A 12556-nucleotide genomic window follows, 5' to 3' on the forward strand; every position below is an offset into this window, starting at 1 on the left:
ACCGGTACTTCTCCGTAAAACACAAAAACAATGATGTAGCTTAGCAATCAACAACTCAATAGCAAAAGCAATTGCACAACATATTTTGGTGTACATCCAGATAATAAATTGACCTGTGATGACCATATTAATAAAATACAAGAAAACTGCATAAAATGGAAATATTCTAAAGATACTCGTAGGAAAAAAGTAGGAAAGTTCAATAGATATATTGAACAAAACATACAAAGTCGACTTGGGACCAAAATTAATGTATGGATCAGAAGTTTTAATAACAGTTAAAGAGACGACAATGAATGAACGAAATAATATATAACAGAATGCTCAGATTTGTTACAGGAGTAGTAAAAATCACAAACATAACAGCATTAAGGACGTTTACAATTAACCTCCCAGTATAGAAGTAGATAGAAAAGAAAGCATTTGTAATGCATATGAAACTAGCAGCTTTACCTGCTCTGCACCACAAGAATCAATCTACATGCAAAAAACAGACATGCTCCTGAAAAACATAAAGTCAAGCAACAATCTCTTTTGATAAATCCAATGAACTATCAGCAATACAACACACCACTTAAAATTAAAGAAACTGAAAACAAACATTACACTTCACCTGCCCAAGCTTTAGAAGAAATAAACAAGAAATACCCACAACAAGAGTGGTTACGAACATACGCAGACAGATCCAAAACAAAACAAAGCAATAACACGGAAGCTGGTACTTATTCTAAATTGGTCAGTCATTATATTGTTGTTGGTATCAACAGCAATGCCTTTGATTATATCATTATCTTGAAACGTACAACATTTTAGTCCCAGAACAGTTTGGATTTAGGAAAAATAAATGCACGGAAAATGCAACATTTAGTTTAATTGACAAAATTCTGGAGGGAATTAATAAAAAATTCCAAGTTGGAGGGATTTTCTGTGAAGTAGTTAACTGTATAAATCATAAAATGCTACTTAGACAAATTAGATTATTATGGAATTAAAGGCGTTGTACATTAATATCATAGATAGGAAACAGAAAGTCGAAATCAATACAACTATGAAATCTGCAACAGGGCGAACTATTAATAATGGAATTCCTCAAGGATCAATATTAGATCTCCTACTTTCTCTAGTGTTCATAAATGATCTTGCCCCCCCCCCCAATAAAAAATGTAGGTCATTCCATATTATTTGCAGATGACACAAGTATAATAATTACAGCCAATAACTCCAATACACTCCAATGTTCAACAGAAGCAATTCTCCTAAAATTTATGATTGTTTCTAAGCCAATAAATTAGCCATACATCTGATGGAACCCAATAAACTAGTATTAAATTGTAACAAAATTAATATAATCCAATTCAAATCCTGGCAAAATTCAACCTCGCAAATTTCAAACCCAATAGTTAACAACAGGTCCCTAATAGAAACAACAACAACCAAATTTCTTGGCTTACATATCGATGTGTTAAATTGGAAATATCATATTAAAGAAATTACCCCCAAAACTAAATTCAGCATGTTTTGCTATTAGATCTTATATTAAGTATTGATACTAAACCTTTGTGTTGTACTATTAGACTATATTGTAAATCTCTTTTGTACATATTTCAACTAGATTGTGACTATAATTAAGACTTTATAGTACTACTAAGATTTTTTTTGACATGTTTCATATTCTAGCTGTGAAGTGATGTACGAATACCATGAAACGTAAATAAATACAATACAATACAGAAACCAAAGCCTTACAAGTAGACCTCTCCAGTTCGCCTGTGCATTTTAAGAATGAAACATATTGTAACATTTATTCAACTTTTAACCACCACACCTGTCAACAATGTGACTTTTATTTCTATTTAATAATTCACCCTACAACAATGGGTATTCCACTCAACACAGTAACACAGTAGTCGTTATTGCACTCCACACAGCGACAATGACAATACACGGGTATTATTGAGAAGAACAACAATGTACTCCTAATTTCAACTAATGTTCACAAGCACTATGTGCCAAACAAAGCTGTCAGTTCTCAGTTCACAGTTCGTTCGCCTTGGCTAGTTCTTCTAGCTCACTGTTCAAGTTCACTGCACATCGAACTCAGGTCTTCCAGATACGCCGCACTCGCCTGGACGCTGCCACAGTTACGGACCCACTCATGTTCACTGCATGTCGAACTCAAGACTTCCTGGATACGCCGTGCTTTCCTGGACGCTGCCACGGTTACGGACCCACTCAAGTTCACTGCACGTCGAACTCAGGACCTCCGGATACGTTGCACTCGCCTGGATACTGCCACAGTTACGGACTCACTCAAGTTCACTGCACGTCGAACTAGATCCTCCAGATACGTTGCCGCTGTCCAAGACAAGACTTGAAGGCTGACTGAAGACTAACTAACTGCTCCGAAGACTGCTCGCCCTTTTATTACTAAACCGTAACATCTCGAATCTTCGAGTCGCGTGGCTTTTCGAACCTTCGAGAGGGATACGCTTCTAGATGTTCCCCCTGCTCTCTCCGCTCCATGCTGTCTGGCAGTTTTCCTTCCCCTCGCTCCGTACCGCACTACAGCACCTACCGAAGCTCGAGTTTCGTTTCTCCGCGCCTTTCTTCTCACTGGATGAGCGCGCACACTCCCGAGGCAACCAGAATATTCCAAATGACGCCACAATATACTGACACTTAGTATGCATTAGTAGAGTTTCTTGATATACATTTTAGCTGCTAATGGTCATGGGAAATGGAGTTACAAGTTCGAAGTGTGAACTCCAAAGACATCAATATATATGAACTTATTTGTTGATTTATCAGTCTTAATGAACAAAAATGCGGCAGCAGATGAAGTGCAAGTCACCATCATTCATAAAGCGATCAAAACAGAACTTCATAGTGCGTCATGAGCACATGATGTAGAAAGAATCTCCACTAATATCGCAAAAGTTAACTTCTGGTATGTGAAAAGCATACTGCTTCGTACTTCAAACCATTCAATGGGATCATTAATGTATCCTGATTTATAAAATGCATATCAAATCATGTCTTTGAATTGCGGTAACTGTAATTGATTGTAGAGAAATGAATGCAGAGTGACAATGGTATCTCTATCATGAAGTTTTGGATGAAAATGGTCGTCCTTGATTGCATAATCCGATATAGTTCTCCAATATGTTTTATATTGTCTGAAAAAAAAAATACGTCCAACAGTTGAATCATACCAGTAGTTCCTTTTGGAATTTATTGGACTTCCACTGACTTCCCAGCTGGAGCTGTTGTTGTTCGCACTTGTTCATTGTTAAATGATATCCAGCTATCTACCATAAGTAAATTCCTGCTGCCTGCATTTGGTCAATAGCAATTAGGGTACCATTCCCGCAAATGTTGTAACCCCATTTTACCAGATATTGATGCATTAGTACATGAACAAGTGCGAACAACAACAGCAGGGAAGTCTGTAGAAGTCCGTGGAAGTCCGATAAATTCCAAAAGGAACTACAGGTATGATTCAACTGTTGGACGTATTCCTTTTTTAGACAATGTTGTTGTTGTTTTCCAATGCCAGGCATTTTATAATAAAGTCATTTGACCTTTTGCACTCCAATATTTTTCAAAGATATTATCATGGTTTGCCACTGACGCACAGATTTTGAGTTTTTGAGCTTTTTTAGACAATACAAAACATATTGGAGGACTACATCGGATTATGCAATCAAGGACGACCACTTTCATCCAAAACTTCATAACAGAGATACCATTGTCACTCTGCATTCATTTCTCTACAATCAATTACAGTCACCGCGATTCAAAGACATGATTCGATATACATTTTATAAATCAGGTTACATTAATAATTCCATTGAATGGTTTGAAGTGCCGAAGCAGTACGCTTTTCACATAACAGAAGTTAACGTTTGCGACATTTTTGTGGAGGTTCTTTCTACATCAGTTGCTCATGGAGCACTGCAAAGTTCTATTTTGATCACTTTATGAATGCTGGTGGCTTGCTTTACCCACTGCCACATTTTCATCCATTAAGACTGATAAATCAGCAAATATGTTAATATATATTGATGTCTTTGAAGTTCAAACTTCGAATTTGTACCTCAATTTCCCATGACCATTAGCAGCTAAAATGTATATCAATAAACTCCATCAATGCATACTGTATGAGGCTATCAAGTGCAAAACTCGCCTTATGCAAAATTTAAAAAAAATGAGATACATATGGGATGTTGTACTTCTTGCAGCTCTCTATCTACTGATATAGTCGGTTTGTGCAAATCTTGTCTAATTCCTTTCCCATAGAGCTCAGAAAACTACTATCAAATGCAAAACTGTCCATATCCATAACGGTTTTTCCTGTTTTCTGACAAATCTATTTACCTGGATAAGGCGAGTTTTGCATTTGATAGCCTCACATGTCAGTATATGTTTCATTCTGAAAAGCCACAGGCGAACTGGAGATGTCTACTTGTTCGAAGTTGCACTCAGAAATGTCAATTTAACAATGCAATTGAAAAAAATAAGCAAAGCAATAGTCCTAGTAAATTTAAAGACTGCCATTGAAGCTATTACCTGCAATGAAATCACAGAATCTGAGACCATCAGGGATGCCAAACATTTTTAAAATTCCTAAAAAAAATCAGAATGGATTCAAATTCCAATAAAACCCGAAACACATCCCAGAAGGAAGATCGAGGAATTCAAAGTCTGGGATTTAGAAAACATCAAGTAAAGACAGGAAGCAGCTAAAGAAAAACGATGGGATAAGTCAGAAGAAGTGAAACTCAAAAGATCAGGCTGATGTTAGGATATAATTGCCTTGCTCATCACCTCTACAGACTAGGACTCTAGCAGTCAAACAGCTGTCCACTGTGTGCAGATTTTCATCAGGAAATGAATTATATTCATTGCACATAACTTAATCCCAAGGCACAAATTAAATAAGATTTTGTGAACTTTTATTGGAAGGCTACAGAAAAAGTGACCTTTCTGCAACTCCAGCTATTTAATAAAATAAATAACTTTCAGACATTAAACTTCAGTTCTCCCCAGTGGGAAATTAGTCAGCATTATTCACCTGTTTCTTTGCCATAGCATCATCAAACTCTGCTTTCACTATTTGCAGTTCCCTTTCTTTCTCTTCAAGAGTGCGTTGTGCTTCATTCAGCTGTGCTTGTGCAGTGTTCAGCTTGACTTGCTGTATTGCCAGATTTGCTTTCAAGGGTAGAACCTCTTTGTTGACAGCATAGAATGCTGCCATGGCAATGGTCCACTGAATGAGGCCAGCCACATTTCCACAAGTGACTTTGGCTCTTTCATAAGTGTACTGACTGTATTCGAAGTATGGACCTAAGAGATCAACCATCTCTCCATTGATTTTATCCTTCGGAAAGTTGATGAGGTTGCTGAGAAATCTGGTATCAGCCATCGTCTTGAGTGACTCAGCCCATGAAGAAACTAGAAATTCTTTCTCAGGGTCTATCTTGACAGGCTCCAACTTGCGCTGGAACAGGATGAGCACAGCATCCATAATGAGAGTGATGAGGTACGGAGGTTTCCCGAGTTTTCTCACTGTAGAAATGTCTGCTGCCTTAATTGTCAACAATGCTGCTTCAGCTGCCTCCAAAGCTGGCAATGCTGCCTCCAACTTCTTGTCTGCTAGTGCAGTGTCAACAGCAATTTCGTCCACTAGCTTCTGAGCTCGATCTTTCACAATTTCTACCTCAGCCTTCACCTTCTCTGCTGCTTGTGCAGACTTGGTCACCACTGCCAGAACTTCTTCAGCCTTTGCAGACGCCACTTCGATTTGCTTCTCCATGACCTCCAACTCCTTTCGCAGGACATTCACACTAGCGGCTGCTTCTTCTAATTTGTTGAGACCCACAGTCATATCTTTGGACATTGTTCCAATATTGTTGAAGTGTTCGGAATAAATACTTTTATAGCCATCTAGGAAAGACAAGAATGACTTAGGAGTGACGTGAGTCTGTCTCCGAAATCTGTCGTAGTATTGAAGGCATACCTCAGCAACATTGTCTTGAACAACTCCCATGAATTCTATGGTTTCCTTTTTTATATCAGGTGAGCAAACAATTTTGAAATTACTCAAATAGTGATGTGATACAGCAACAAGGGCATCTCGTGGCCATCTGAAGAACCAATCCATGGTGCATCCAGAAATGAGGCCTGGGAACTTGAGTGCCCGAGACCTGAATTTCTCTCCGACTGGGGAGAAGCATAGAACCATATGAAGATTGAACCTTGCCCTTGATATGAAGAAATCATACAAATTATCAGGAGTTGGTGGTCGCTTTGGCTGCTGTTTTTTCATGACAGGTATTAGTTCACTAGTGATTTCATCCAGTTCATCCCTAGCAAACAAATTAGCTACTTCTCCTGCACTTAGTACATTGTTGATAAATTCTAAGAAATGTTCTTCCTTGATTTCATTATCAGTAAAAATGAAAGTTATTCCTTGACCTTGTTGACCTGAAACTCGATAAAGGTATTTCAAGTCATCCATTAAATTTCCTACATTGTATGACCTCGTTAATGTTATTTGAAAGAACTTGTAACCTGCAATGAATGATGCTAGCCTAGTCAGTGATTGTTTACCAGACCCGCCTACACCTACCAGCAGAGCGTTACCTCTTGGTAATCGTATAATCCTTGAAATGATCATGAGATGAACCATAGCATCGTAGAAAAACACCATATCCATCTTTAAGCCATGGATCTGCTCATTGAAACTCATCATGTAGGACTGTAGTTTCGACTTCACAAAGTCCATGCTAGGTATCTCTTCATATATTTTAGGTGGTTCTAGTGATATATCCTCTTCTTCTTCTCCTGTAGCTTCTGGTGGTTCTCTCAGAAAGTCAACAAAATATGTTTCTTCATCTGGGTAGTATTTTTTATAGTCTTCACCCAACATAGTTTCAGCGCAGTGTTGTAAATTGGTAAGAAACCATTGTCGGTCCTCTTCACAGACAAAGCGATCTGAGATGATACGTGTACATTCATGTGCCCACAGTTTCAATAGTGTCGTCAAATTGGGCATTTCTGGGTCCTGAATGTATAATATTCCTTCCCAAATGCGAGACAAGTCTCGAAGATTGAACACATAGTGAAATTTTGCAGGTGTTGGCAACATCTTTACTTTCGTTTGTTGCCACATTACTCGAGTTAAAGGTATCAGTTTTGGAACAAACTCGACTATCTCTGGTTTGAATCTTTCTGTGCAAAAGTAGCCCTCACCGATAACAGAGAAAATCTTATCCATGGACTTATTTGATGGTAATGTGCAATTAAAAATGCAGAACTGTCTCTTGAGTCGAGGTGGAATATCATTGCGGCCACCACCTGGATGGATCATGGCAGCAATGAACTGGATATCTTTGATGTAGGAGAAATCTCCTGGCCTATCCAAGGAGTAGAAACCACCCATTTCCATCAGTTGTCGAACAATTTCGTTCGTCACTTGATCTCCCCATTCATTTATAACAGGCATATTGATGTCATCAATAAAGACAGTCATCTTCTTGCCAGCAGGTGGCCCATACATTGTACCAACGCGTTTGTCAACGTAACTTTCAATGGTTCTTTGAAACATATTAGGAGTAGTAGCAGAGGAGAAATTATAACTTTTGCTTAGCTGATATTCAATGTCATAAAGAGACATAAAACCCTTGATCATTACTGTTTTTGCAGTCCCTTGCTCCCCAATGAGAAGTACTGCCTTTGTCTGCTTTGCTATATTAGATATAAGGAATTTAGTTCTCACATTGTCCACATTAGGCACTAATATGGAAGCATATTCTGGTACAGAATCTGTAGGATATATATACTCTTCTACCCGTTCTGACCAATGCTGCCATTTTCCATTATCTGTCACACAATATTCAAAAATGGATTCACCTTCCTGTACTTTGGGCCAGTTTAATTTATACTCGTAGTTCAAGATAAATTCTTCCATTTTATCCCTATCATCAAGTTCCAATGCGGCACCCAAGCTCCACATAAGAGAGAAAAGAAACAGGTGCTCCAGATGGCGGTCTGAAAGCACTACTGCCTCTTCTCCAGTGTCTAAGAGTCCTTGTAGTATGTCAGTGCACTGACGGATGTACATGCACTCCAACAGAGCTATCTTAGCATGCAAACGTATGGTCACAAAAGTCTGGAGAGCACCATAGATCTTGTCAAAAAGAGGACGAAGAACATCAGCCTCTTGTTGTGATCGCTTGAGCAGCCATCCTTCAAGAATTGGAGACCATCCTAACGTTGAGGAACTGATGAACACCATGCCCATCCTGGAGACTGTAGCTGGTGAGGCATTGTCTACATTATCAGGCTCAAAGAGCAGTTTGCTATTTGGAGCCATTGTGATGCGATCTCCATTTGCAAGTGTCAATGTTTTATTGTCGTCCAGAACAGAGTTAAGATTCTCAATCCACACAGCATCCACTGGGCCATCTAATACAATCCAGGTGAACTCTGTCTTTTTTGTTTTTAGAGTCTTACGCCACAACGTGGAGAATATTCCATCTGTCCAATCATTTGTAGCCACATCCAAACGACCAAACATCTGAGGCGCTGTTATAGCCTTTGGGTTCATCCTCAGTTCTTTATGAGGAAGTCCCATTTCAGTAAGTGACCTCATCAGAGTGTGTATCATGGTCGTTTTACCAGACCCAGTTGGCCCTAGGGCCATTAAACCATGTCTCACCAGCGAAGTCTCATAGAACTGAACTACCTTGAGATTCCAGCTGGGGTAGTTGATTAATTCCCCTTCTGTGCATGCTACTATGATAGCTTTCTGCAGCTCCTTATGGCTTGAGACACTAAGCTTAAGTCCAGGAAACAGGTCATCTATGAGAGATATGAAAAGTGGTTCATCTTCGTCGACCAGTTTGGAAAGGTTCATTTCTCTCAAGACTCTCATGACAGTCGTATCTTCTGTATCAGTAGGATGTGCCCTCTTCTGTGCTCCCAAGGTTCTAAGTACGGATAATATGTTCCTTAGCCCAAAATCATAGTGAACTTGCTTACTGAGTTGTTCCTCACACAGTTTGTATAAAGTGAAGAACTTACGTGCCAAATTTATATTATCTTTAAACCCACAACTGGCAAGCTTAACTCGAATGATGATCTGCCTGTCTGGTACCATCATAGCAACTGTTCTGAAATTTATTTTTAGGTTTTCTGGAAGTTCTTGTCTTCCTGCATATCCTGGATTCATTGTTAGAAATATTCCAAATTCCGGGCTTAGAGATACTGTATCTCCATCACTAAAAACGAAAAAGGACTTCCTCTCTTTCCTGGCAGTAAGCACAATAGCTATTTGTTGTGCTGCTACAGATAAAACAGGAAGTTCGATGCGATTAAACTCATCAAAACAACCCCAAGTCCCGGATTGCGCAAGTCCTTTGTATATTCGACCCAATCCTCTGAAATCCATCTGGTCCGAACAATTGAACACTACCACGTACTTTCCTAGGGCTCTCCCCATGTCTTTAGTCGTCTCTGTCTTACCAGTCCCCGCAGGACCAGCTGGGGCTCCACCCATAGACATGCCTATGGACTGTGCCAAAGTGATGTAGCATCTATCAGTGAGAGGTGTGATGACTAGCCTCTCTGTGCAACCTAGAAACTCATTCTGATAGATGAAGTTCACATCAGTAATTCTTACAATGCATTCATCCTTCTCTTCATCGAAGTAAAACCGACACTGTTTCAGCCACTCAAAATCAGTGACATACTTTATTTTAAGTCGACAAAGAGTGTCGAATATATCTCTCTGGTGTAGATGGATTGTAACTAAGGTTTCGAATTTGGTTCGGTCATAGGAACTCAAGTTCTTCACTGTCTGCTCAATGAGAAGGTTCAGCATGTCCAGAAACCTCTTGTTGGTAGTCTTCATTATGTTCTTATCTTTTCGAGCAGCTATTAGAGCAAGTTCTGCATCTCTTGTCCAGATAAACTGGATACCAAGCAAGCCTACCTGTGCTGGCTGTTTGTATTCCATATATAGGAGATCAAATTCGGGTTCATTGACATTGGCAGCTACCTGCGCAATGACGCCTCCCAGTGACTGTTTCTGGCTCTTCAGAAGTGTCCCTAGCCAGTTCTCCACACCACCAACACACATGACACTATTCTCCAGTACAATCTTCTCATCCTCGCGCGAATATACAGCCAGTATCCTATCGTATTCTTTGTCATGGAATTCCACTCTTGCGACATTGTCAAATACACTTAAGAGATGGTTTTGAATCGTATGAGAATCTGATGCTTGGCCCAAAATCTCGAGAAGTGCTGGATCAGATACGAAGAAAAAGCGTGGGAAGATGAGTCGCTTGGACTCTAAATAACCAGAGAGGGACTTCTGACATGACTCAAGTTGCTCCAACAAATGTGGAAGCAACTGCCCCATACTTTCGTCTCCCACGCAACAGTCAATGACATTTGTGACTTCATGCGCACGCAACATAATCTTGACCCATGACTTGTCAATGCTAGCAAAGCGCTTGGCTTCAGCTGGCAGCTGTTTGGCAATATCACCACCCACGAACACTGCCTCCAAGTACACCCATAGGTTTTGCACCTGTAGCCAGTATTCCAGAATCTCTGACGTGTTGCTGAGCTTATGCACCCAAGACTGAATATCCTTCTTAAAGGGAGCATTGTATCTGTTGGAAAGCAGTGAACCGAGGATCATGAGACTGTCTTCCAGACTGGAAATGATCTCTCCTGTCTCTGCTCCCTTGAGTAAAAGCTCCCCTCGATTTTTGAATGGTGAAAACTCAAGCTCTACCACAGACCAGTCCGCAATAACTTGTTTCAGCTTTGCCTCTATGTCCTGTTCTTTCACCGCACTGATACAGATGTCTTCCACCTCGTCCTTGTTCTCAAGAAGAGGGGCTTCCATTACATTTCGCAAAGTGAAAGTATCTGAGTCTACATCAAACTTGTACCCAGTGAGCCGTGTGAGGCGCTTCCAATGTCTTTCCTTCATTGCTTTGTTTGCCATGAGCTCTAACAATGGACAAGTCTCATTGAAATCGTCGATCTTCTTCTTGAGATCGATAAATGCCGGCCAATCTTTCATGCCTTTCGGAAGTTTGCGACAACGCAATTGGAAGTCCTGTAACTCTGTATTGATGGTTTCAATGTCAACTTCCGACCACAGCAACTCAAAATAACCATCAATAGATTTCATTACTGATTGGTACAGACCATATAGCTTATTGAGGAGGTTGAGTTCCTTCTTCCTTTGGTGTAAAACTGGATAATCATTCACCTCCATACCAAAGAGACGTTCTCCATTACTGTACATCTCAAATCGGTGCCACAGGTCATCAAAGCGTGCCTGGAAAAGTAAAACGCGGTCACTAGCCTCGCGAGCTGCCAGTCCAGGTACCATTGGTCCATGAAGTTCAAACTCACGGTCGAAGTCAAGCACTTCTTGTCGGAAGCTATCCACACTGCTCAAGAGTTCTTCTCTGAAAGGTGCCTGCACCTCAGACAGTTCCTCTTGTTTGTTTTTGGAATCCTGGATCATATTCTGGAAGGAATAACGCAGTGTATCCACACGATCAATGTCTTCTTTAGGAACATCGACTTCAAATGAAAAAAATGTAGAATATGCTTCCTCCATGAGACCAAGTGACATGTCGATATGGATAAATTTCTCGCGAATATCTTCCAGACAAGCCATTGCAAGACGAACGTCATCCAAATCTTTTACTTTTCGTTCCAGTTGTTTTGACTTCTCTTTGATGAAATCAACAATTTGATTTAATTTCACTTTATAGTCTGCACACAGATGACGTCCCAATGTAATCTTCCATGCATTGGACTCTACCAGAAGAGCAAGCTTGAACTTGTCTGCAAAAATTGAAAATGTATTGTGAATTTATGCACTCATATTCTTGGCTAATTAATTTTCATGACTGTATACATACCCATACAGATCTGCAGTGGACCAATGACGTAAAAGTCCGGCAAACTGTTTATTTCCTCTGCTCTCTGAACATAGAGGTTGAATTCTTCTATGATATCTTGAATTATAGGATTTTTCACCACAAAAGTTCTTATTCGATCTTCTCGGTCTTCTGGCCATAAGTAAGAATAACAGAGATATTTCTGAAACCAAGAGAAATAGTAATTAAACTGAAAACTTTAATAAAGATATATTATGTAGTCATATTAACAGTGATGGAATTCAGATATAAAGCATATGTGTCGTGACAATGAAAACAATTAGGCTATACACTGGATCAAAAAATACAAGTAATGAAATAAGAATAGAAAGAGGTGTAGTACAAAAGTAAAATCGAAAGAGATATAAATTCCTTTGAAATTTGGTTTAAAACAGTTTCATAGACGTATTTTTAGTGACTCATGCCTTCTTAATTTCTATTACATGACATATTAGAATAATATGCACGCAACATTGTACACACTCAATTACATTATTTAGTCTACTCTTTCACAACACTGTGAGAGTTCTAACGTACAATCTGGTAAACCTATTATAGGGGCGGCTGGTCCTTAGGGG

The 12556-nt window shown here is 39.5% G+C and overlaps 1 protein-coding gene across 1 annotated transcript in view; it reads right to left on the reverse strand.

Annotated features, from left to right (window-relative positions):
- Nucleotides 1–11671, reverse strand: part of kl-3 (dynein heavy chain 8, axonemal kl-3) — a 76388-nt gene extending 64717 nt beyond the window's left edge. Inside the window, exon 1 of the mRNA XM_069821407.1 lies at nt 5075–11671. Within this exon, the coding sequence (XP_069677508.1) occupies nt 5075–11668 (6594 nt within the window). The 5' untranslated portion in view covers nt 11669–11671. The remainder of the gene's footprint in view (nt 1–5074) is intronic.
- Between the last annotated feature and the right edge of the window lie 885 nt (nt 11672–12556).

The sequence above is a fragment of the Periplaneta americana genome, chromosome 3 (genome assembly GCF_040183065.1).
Source record: "Periplaneta americana isolate PAMFEO1 chromosome 3, P.americana_PAMFEO1_priV1, whole genome shotgun sequence".
NCBI lineage: Eukaryota > Metazoa > Arthropoda > Insecta > Blattodea > Blattidae > Periplaneta > Periplaneta americana.